The sequence below is a fragment of the Myotis brandtii genome, unplaced genomic scaffold (genome assembly GCF_000412655.1).
Source record: "Myotis brandtii unplaced genomic scaffold, ASM41265v1 scaffold112, whole genome shotgun sequence".
Lineage (NCBI taxonomy): Eukaryota > Metazoa > Chordata > Mammalia > Chiroptera > Vespertilionidae > Myotis > Myotis brandtii.
The window spans coordinates 14,959,502-14,968,350 of NW_005353838.1; the positions used below are offsets into that span (position 1 = coordinate 14,959,502).

At 62.3% G+C, this 8,849-nt stretch overlaps 1 protein-coding gene across 1 annotated transcript; it reads right to left on the minus strand.

The window, feature by feature from the left end:
• Nucleotides 1–56: 56 nt before the first annotated feature.
• RNPEPL1 (arginyl aminopeptidase (aminopeptidase B)-like 1) lies at nucleotides 57–8,840 on the minus strand. The gene is made up of 11 exons (XM_014546824.1): nucleotides 8,547–8,840; nucleotides 5,675–5,815; nucleotides 4,968–5,119; nucleotides 4,444–4,560; nucleotides 4,024–4,259; nucleotides 3,646–3,759; nucleotides 3,208–3,320; nucleotides 3,008–3,116; nucleotides 1,864–2,094; nucleotides 1,648–1,790; nucleotides 57–1,070 (listed from the first exon to the last, which is right to left on the minus strand). The coding sequence occupies exons 3-11, from the start codon at nucleotides 5,093–5,095 to the stop codon at nucleotides 783–785; spliced, it is 1,479 nt and encodes a 492-aa protein (XP_014402310.1). The 5' UTR covers nucleotides 5,096–5,119; nucleotides 5,675–5,815; nucleotides 8,547–8,840; the 3' UTR covers nucleotides 57–782.
• Nucleotides 8,841–8,849: the final 9 nt, after the last annotated feature.

Here is an 8,849-nt window from a genome sequence, read left to right on the forward strand (position 1 = left end):
CCCAGAGCACTCAGGCAGATGCGAAGGACAAAGGTCGGGGTGAATACGCTGGGAGGTCATTTTCAGAGTGGAGGTTTAATGGGATATCACGGCGACCCTGTCACAGCGGTCTTCTGGGTGGCCCAGCTCTGAGCGTGGGGTCCCCAGGCCTCTCCCAGCATGGTGGGCCTAAAAAGAGCACCAGCACCACCCGCTACCTTCCCTCCGGGCACAGCTGCAGTAGCCCAGCAGCCACGAGATAGACATCCTGTCCCACATCCCCTGGGGCCCGGGACCCCCTGTTCCCTGAGGGGCTAAGGCTTTCCAGGGGCCCTTCCCCAGGGATGTCCATTCTCTCCTCGGTATCCCCTGCCCCCACACTGAGGGCGTGTCTGCATCCTCGACCCTCTGCCAGGGGCCAACCGAGGCTGCTCACCCCAGGTTCGGGGTGTAGGGCTCTGCGGGAGGCATGCTGTGGGGACAGCGCAGCTCAGGCCTCCCGGCAGACATAAGGCACAGTGTGGTGGTCGCTACGGGACTGTGGGGACGTCACCCCAGGGGCAGAGCCCGGCAGTCAGTGTTGAGACAGAAGGACGTGGCGTGTGCTGGCTGCTCTGGGGCCTGCAGTGCAAGAGAGCTGGGGGGACCATGTCCACGGGCCTCGGCTGGCCACGAGGAAGTCCCTGGGAGAAGCCACAGGAGGGGCATGTGTGGGCCCAGGCAGAGCTCGTGGCCAGAGCCGATGTGCAGTCATGGCAGGCCTGGGCCACGGAAGGCACAATGTGGTGTCTGGGAGGTCTGGGCTAGGCAGACACGTTGACGTCCCTGAGAGCAATGGCGCTGCTGGGGGCCTCGTCCCCGAGCAGCAGGGCAGGCGTGTCCACGTCCCCCTCGGCTTCTGCTCCAGCACCACCCTGCTCTGCACTGGGCTCTGCGCTGGGACCCAGGCCCTGGGTCAGGATCTGCTGGATGGTCCTGCGCAGGTTGGGGTGCAGCCGGCCCTGTGTCTGGTAGAAGACTTCCAGCGCAAAGGACTTGAGGGCACCCGTGCAGAGGTCCTCATACAGCGGGATGGTGTACATGCGGGACATCTGGGCGGGGGGACATGGGTCACACTGGCTGCTCTCCTGCCCCTCCTGCAGCCCACCTGCCCTGGGCCCAGACTCTCAGCGCCAAAGGGAGGGCCCCTGTTAGCCTCTCACCCCCACTACAGGCCTTCTGCAGAGGGAGCTTGGGCTGGGGGCACTCATGGGACAGGGCAGAGAGGCCCCTGTAGGCCTGGAACCGTTAGGCCTCTGAGAAGCTCAGATGCCCCTGGTGCCCAGGCTAGGAGCCCAAATGCTCATAGGCCAGGGCCAAGTGGGCCTAGACCTCCAGACTGCTCCCAGCGTGTCCCACTGGTGCCCAGGCTAGGAGCCCAAATGCCCATAGGCCAGTGGGCCTAGACCTCCAGACTGCTCCCAGCGTGTCCCTTCCAGACACAGCCTCCCAAGGACTGGGGGAGTGGGGGGTCTGGACTCTTCCCATGTGGTACCCACCCCACTGCCAACCCGGATACCAAGTCTTCTCCACCCCATTCTCTGGGATGTCCAGCCTGAGCAGCCAGACTGGAGGGTCAGGTGAGGCAGTGAGGGTAGGAGAGGCAGGGGCCCATGCAGGTGACCACACCTGGCTCTCGAGGAAGCGCCGGACCCGGTGGAGGTCAGGGTAGTAGTCGTTTCGGACTACGATCTGCAGCCAGCGGATGCGGATCTCAGCGTTCATGGAGTCCAGCAGGGAGGAGTAGCACTTGGACAGGCTCATCACCACCTCTGCGGGGCCAAGGGCAGGTCAAGGCTGGCAGGCACACCCCTCCCCAGCCACCCCAGCAGCTCCAGGACCCACCCTGGGGCAGTGGGGACCCATCCAGCAGCCTGTCCAGGAAGAGTGCCGTCTGGAAGGTCCTCCACTTGGAGATGTCGATGGCGCTGGCTGAGGCAGCTGCCTGCTCCAGGGGCTCCGCGGTCCACAGCCGGAAGAGAGCCTCCACGGGCCGGGTTAGGCTGGATCCCTGAGACAGGTCTGGCTCGGCCAGCGGCGGCCCCGTGGCATTGAGCCAGCGCTCAAACTCCAGCCCTGCAGGGAGATGTGATCCTGGGGTCCCCACTGGGCTGGGAGGGGCCATCCAAGGCCTGCCCAGGAGTCCCCAGACCATGGGGGTATCCCTAGGCATGATTGTTCCAGGGCCCAGAAGCCCCCAAGGCAGGGACAGTGTGGGGAGGCTGGAGTCAGCGCTAGCACCTGCCACTTCAAGGCACCAGACTGGCTTCTGTCAAGGGGGCACAGGGAGGCCAGAGGCTCCAGTTGATGAGTAAGGGACTCCAGGCCCCCCTGCTTCTCCTAGGTACAAGACAATGGGGCACTTAAAACCCAACCTCAGCACTGAGGGGTAGTAGTCTGTGTACCATGCTGATAAATGACATTCCTGCTTTAAAGCTCTAGTACTGACAGCTGTGGGGGCAGGCTCTGCCCACCCCCCACCTCCAAAAACCCTTGGTACACTTAACAAACCTTCCCAAACAGGTTCACCCCACCCAGAATGCCCAGCCACACCTCACTGCCCTCCAGCAAATCTTGGCCTCTCCTATACCTCAGACCCCTCCTTTCATCTCTAAGCTCTCATACCCCCAGGGATACCCTCATGGGTGTCAAGCAGGCCAGTGGGCTTCAGCGAGCTCTGAGGCAAACCTCCCTCCACCCTGCCAACCCTGCCCAGGCCCTCTGCACACACCGTTTTCATGGCCCCCTTCCGAGACTGCCTAAATAGGTTGGCTTGGCCCAAGTGCCACCTCTTCCTGGAAGCTCCCTGGGCTCCACCAGGCTGGGAAGCACACCCCGGCCTCCCAGCCTGAGGCTCACACTGTCCAGGGAGGATGTCGGAAGGAAGGATGGATGAACCTGTGGGACTTTCTCCAAGCAGAAGTGGCATCCTGTGCAGGTGCGGTCCCCAACCCCCCTCACACCAGCATTCCCCTCGTGCTGGCCTCACCTGCCCGGCAGTCCACACTCTGCTCCTTCAGCTCTGGGAAGAAGCTCAGAAAGGAGTCCAGAAGGTCCTGGGCCACCACACTGGTAAACTTGTACTTTTCCACGTAGGCCTGTGAGGGTGGGACAGAGCTCAGCAGGCCTGGGGACTGGGCAGGGACAGGGGCAGGAGGGACAGGACCTGTCCAGGATGGGGCTGCTCACTCGAAGGAAGTCGTCAAAGCGCTGGGGGTCCCCGCAAAGCTGGGACAGGTAGTAGACGAAGCAGTAGCCCTTCTCGTAGGTGAACAGGTTCATCAGGTGGCTGGGGTTCACCCCTGAAACAACACTGGTGCTAGGTCATGCCCCCGCTTCTATGTTCCGGGGAACAGGCAGGGGTGGTCAGGTGAGTGGAGCAAGAAGGGCCAAGGGCCACTGTTCCACATGCCCTTGCTCTAGCCCCTCCATGGTGACAAGTGCTCAGAGCCCATGAAAGGCGGTGATAGGCTGAGGGAGCCTCAGGAGGCGTTCTTGGGGCTGGGGTCCCCTGGCTTGGCATTTGCAGGGACTCAGCCATGGTGGGGCTAGAGCAAGCATAGGGCGGGAGAAGGCTGTGGGGTGACATCTGCAGAGCCTGGAGTAGGGCCTGGAGGGAGTGCGTACCTGGCTCCAGCTTGACTTGCAGCTTGCTGACTGGGCTGTCCTCTCCGAGGAGTTTCATCTGCCTGTGCAGGGCATCCAGGCGGAAGGCCGTCTCCAGACAGGTGAAAGCAGCACCTGATGGTCACACAGGCAGGGGAGGCGGAAGGAGAGGGGGCAGGCCTGAGCACAGAACAGGTGCGAGGCTGTCCCTGCCCTGAGCCTTGTGGAGCTGACCCAAGGCCACCTCCCTGGACACACCACCACAGGGGCGTGCACCCTGGAGGCTGGGCTGGGCTGGGCTGCAGTGCCTGGGACAGCCCTGGTGGTGCCAGCCAGCGCAAGTCCAGAGCAGTGCCCTCACCTCCCGTCCCCTGCCCCTGGGCTGGCTGCAGGCAGTACCATAGGTCTCGGTGGTGATGCGGCGCTGGGCATAGGTGGCCAGGCCTTCGCTCAGCCACATCTCTTCCCATGTGGCATTGGTAACGGCATTGCCAAACCAGCTGTGGGCCACCTCGTGGATGACATCGATGACCAGGAACTCGTCACACTCCAGGATGGAGGAGATGACAAAGGTGAGGCAGGGGTTCTCCATGGCCACGATGGGGAAGGAGGGGGGAAGGAAGACGATGTCGTACCTGCCCCAGGAGGGAGGGTAGGCCAGTGACGGTGAGAGGGTTGGGGACCTGGGTGGTGAGGGTCACTTCCTTCCCAGAAGGTCAGACAAGCCCCCCCACCCCCAGTTGCTCCTGGGTAGGATGTGGATTTGCCCTCTGACCCCTCTTGTGGCGTGCCAGGGCTCCCAGGTGCTCCAGGACATACCTGCCCCACATATACGGCCCATACAGCCGCTCGGCCGCACTCAGCCACTGCTCCACCACGCCTGACAGCTTGCTGGTGGCCATGGACAGGAGGCACGGTTCGGCCCACACACGGCTCCTATCACAGCAGGGAGAGCATGGGCTGAGGCTCACTCCGCCCTGCTCACCCCACCAGCCCCTCCCTCTGCTTCTTGTCCAGCCCGCTCCTGCCCACCCTCACCCCTTGCCTCACTGGACGGCCACCATGCAGGCCCTCCTGTGGTAGGGGCCAAGCCAGACATGGAGGGGCTGCTTGGTTCCTTTTATCTCTAAGTAGAAGGAACCTGCGTGGGCTTAAGAAGGATGCCGGTGGTCAGGGCCAGGCTGCCAGGTCTGGGGGTATGTGGGGTGAGCGGGGCCTGGCAGGAATGGCCCGAGGCCATGGCAACAAAGCAGAGCTGGTCTCCACAGTGTGGGATCTCCCCAAGGCCAGGGACCCAGGTAGCAGCAGCAGCTGCTGCAGGAAGCAAGACTCAGAGACTCTACCTGGGCCCAATGTCTGCCGGCTGCAGGTCCCCGGCCACCAGGGCCACGAGGTAGGCGGGGACGGGGTGCTCCATGTGGAAGTGGTAGACGCCCTCCTCCTCCACGTAGGTGCTCTTTGTGGCACTCATCAACACCTGCACCCCCGACGGGGCCTGCACATGGGAGGCCCCACCCATCAGGGCACCTACAACTCAGATCAGGCACCCCAAGTCCCCAACAGAAAATCCTACAACCCAGGTCAGAAAAACCCATATTCATGTAGGAACCCCACAATCCCTCAACAGGCCACACCGCAACTGAGGTTAGGGAGCCCAGTGCCCTTGATGGGGAACCCCATGCCCTGTCAGGGTACCCACAAACTGGGTCAGAGAGTCCCACACCTGTCAGGGAGCCCATCACTCCATAAGAGAACCCCCATGCTAAGCTCCTGGTCTGCAAACCTCTTGCCCCCCTGGGTGGGGGCTGCCACCCTCAGGCCCAGGAGCCCTGGCCCCTACCATGGGACCTGCAACTCCATCTGAGCCTCCTTCTCAGGGTCCTTTGCTCATTCCAGGGCCAGGGCCCCAATCATCAAATAGCTCTTTCCCTGAAGAGCAACCCTTCCTCCCCGCCCCTCCCTCCCCCCAGTGAGGAGGGTGGGGTCCTTCTAGGAAGGTGATCCCGCTTGGCCTGGGTGGAGTGAGAAGGCCAGGTGGGTAGGTGTTGACCTTGACTACGGCTGAGTAGGTACACTTGACAGCGGGTGTGTCAAAGCAGGGGAAGAAGGAACGGTTGCAGACAGAGTGGCCTTGGGTGAAGACGAAGGGCTTGGCACTGCCGTAGGTCAGCTCGGGATCCAGCCACCAGATCTGCAGACAGGCGACAGGCAGGGCATCAGCAGATGCCCTCCCCACCACAGTGGGCCCAAACCTGCTGTCCTGCTCAGGCTTCTAGGCCCAGAGCCTCTGGAGGAAGGACCCAGGGGCTGGGAGGCAGTGGGTGGCCTAACCAGGCTCACCCAGGGCCAACGGCCACTCCCAGTCATTACCAGGCAGGGGGTCATGCATCCAGAAGCCAGCCTGTGCCCCTCATCCCAGCCTCCAAAGGGAAACCAAGGCACAGTCAGAACACCCGAGTCCAAATTCTCACAGGCTAGCCGGCAACAAATCTGGTCTCGGCCCAGAAAGGGAGTCAGGACATAGAAAGGGGGAACGAGAGCTTCCTGATGATCCCCACACGAGCAAGCACAACAAGCTCGGGGTCGCCCCTGAGAATGGGATCAGCCTCGCCGGGAAGGAACCCCCACAAGGAAGATAAGCTCCAGACCAGGGGACGGTGGGCAGTAAGCTGAGGCCAGGCACTCAAAGAGGACAGGCAGGACAGAAGTGGCCATGGGCAGGGCCACTGGGGCCTGTGCCTGGAGCACTATGGACAGATCCCACAGCAGCCTGTGAGAGGCTGTCTCCCCTGCAGACCCCTGCCAAATGCTCACAGACTTCTTCAAATCTCCCTTTAGCTGCTGTGTCTCTGTCCCCTCACCACAGAGAGCCCGCAGCAGTAACTTGCTGACCCCCATGGCTGCCCCATTGGTTCAGGAGCCCTGTTTTGAGAGCCTGTTAAAACATGCAGACTCCTGGGCTCTGCCCCAGAAGATTCCCAACTGGGACCCAGGAATTTGCATTAAGGAGATGCCCTCCAGTGGAACATACTGCAGGCAGCCCTCTGTCCACCCTGGAGACAGGCTCCATTAGTCCCCCAAACTCCCTTCAACCCTACCACCACAGCCTCTCACGGACCCCTCCCCTCCCCTCCCCTGTAGCCCTCCTGGGGCTCTACCCAGCTCAGACCTCCTGTCCCCACTGCCCACATCCACCTCTCAGCCCAGTGGGCACTGCTCACTCCTCAGCCTCAGAGACCAATGGGGTCCACAGTCCTCCCTGGAAGTCAGGGGCTGGGGCAGACACCTAGGCAGGCAGGACCCCACCCCAAAGGAGGCCGCAAAGGGGTGCACAGGGCTAGGGAGCAGAGGTGTAGGTGCTGATTGGCTGGAGAAGGAGCAGGCCCGAGGGCTCCAGACACCACAGGGCAGGAAGAGAGTCCTTCTTGCTGGTGGGTGGGGTTCAGGAATGGGGTACAAGGAGCATGGGCCCCAGAATCTGCAGCACCCCAAACTGCCTCCCAGGAAGCTGCATCTTAACTTGGCACAAGGATAGGCCTTGAGCCCTGGGGCATTCACACATGATGGTGGGAACTGAGGACAGACACCAAAACTCTGTCCTCCACAAGTAGACCAGTTCATGGGCCAGGTCCCTGTGCTCTAGCCCACAGCCCCAGAGGTGCACAGACTGTGGGGACCATGCTGCCCCTCCCTATCTGAGCACCCAAGGGCGTGCCAGCAAGCCATAGAAAGCCCAGGGACAACAGCCATCCTTGCTGGCCTAGCTCCATCCCCACTGGGCTGTTGAGGGCCCTGATTCCACTACTCAGCTGGCCACGGTCTTGGGTGAACCAGACACACGGGCTCCCAGTTCACATAACAAGGTCAGAGAGGAGCACATCCCTCTAGTTCTCACTGCTGTGCTGGGAGGCATATCTGTCTGAGCCCCAGACCACCCCAGCATGCCGCAGGGGCCATCCCAGCCACCAGTGGCCAGCACACCTGAGAGAGCTCAGGGAAGGAGGGGAGGTGGCAGGGCCTACTACGTGCTCCTGGGAATCATGCAGGAAGCCCAAAGTTATGTGTCTGTCCAGGACCTTTCTGTCCAGATGTCACCTTGGTGGCTACTGGCCTAATGCCCGAACACCACCTGTCCATCATCCTGTCCCTTTGCATGCCATGGGCAGTAACAGACGGAACCTCCTGGGGCCTTCCAGAGCTGTGTGCATGGTGTGTGTGTGTGGAGGGGGGTGGTGTCACATGTGTGCTGTCCACATGGGAGCCCAGGGCCATCTAGCTTTTCTGGCAGAGCCTCTGGGGCAGTGGGAGCTATGTGCCCAAGTCCTGCAGAGCTTACATGTGTCTGTTGGGGACATACACAGGGCCACTCCGCCACAGCATCCTGCCAGTCCTCACTCAGGAGGCCCAAAGCATTAGAGCCAACCTGGCCCTCAGCCTTCTGCTCCACCAGTTCTGCCCCTCATGCCACCTCCAGAAAACAGACCTGGTGTCCACAAGTCCTCAGAAGGCCCAGGTCACACGGAGGCCCTTCCACATCTGACACCCCAGGTCTGCCCCTTAGTGCTAGGCTCCAGCAGATTCATGGCTTGGCAAGTGCTGCCCTGTCTCTAGGCAGGGCCTGTCCCTACACAACTGAAAGGAGAGGCCTCCCTTGGTGGCATGCTGTTACTGGGCCAGCACTTGGGCTCTCACTCTGTCCAAGCCTCCTATGGACTCTCCAGGCACCTGTACAGGATTCCAGGACCAGGTTGGGGAGTGCCAGATGAGAGGCCAGTGCCCCTCTGGGGCCAATCTGTCCCTGCCTCCCTGCAGGTGCCCCAGCCTCACGTCCAGTTCCCTAACCTGGCAGAGTGGGAAGAGGCTGCCTGGAGACGACCCCACGACCAGCCCACCGCCCTGGAGCCCACCGGGTCGGGACTTACGGCAGGGGCATCGGTCGAGGTGTAGCGCAGGATGACCTGGAAGGGCTGGTGCGCCTGCAGCTCAGGCGGCAGCGTGACGGTGAGCGAGGAACCATAGTCGGTGAATGGGTCCACCCTGAAGGCCAGCGGGCAACAGGAGGGCTCGGCTCCGGGCCCCTCGGGGAAGGCGGGCAACGGCTGGTGCGGCAGCTCAGGCGGCAGCGTGACGGTGAGCGAGGAACCATAGTCGGTGAATGGGTCCACCCTGAAGGCCAGCGGGCAACAGCAGGGCTCGGCTCCGGGCCCCTCGGGGAAGGCGGGCAA

Coding starts and splice junctions, on each gene's coding strand:
- RNPEPL1 (XM_014546824.1), bottom strand. CDS start 5,095: ATGAGTGCCACAAAGAGCACCTACGTGGAGGAGGAGGGCGTCTACCAC. Junction 1,791..1,863: donor TGGGTCCCCACTGCCCCAGG/GTGGGTCCTGGA, acceptor TTGGCCCCGCAG/AGGTGGTGATGAGCCTGTCC. Junction 1,071..1,647: donor GGCGCTTCCTCGAGAGCCAG/GTGTGGTCACCT, acceptor CCCCCCGCCCAG/ATGTCCCGCATGTACACCAT.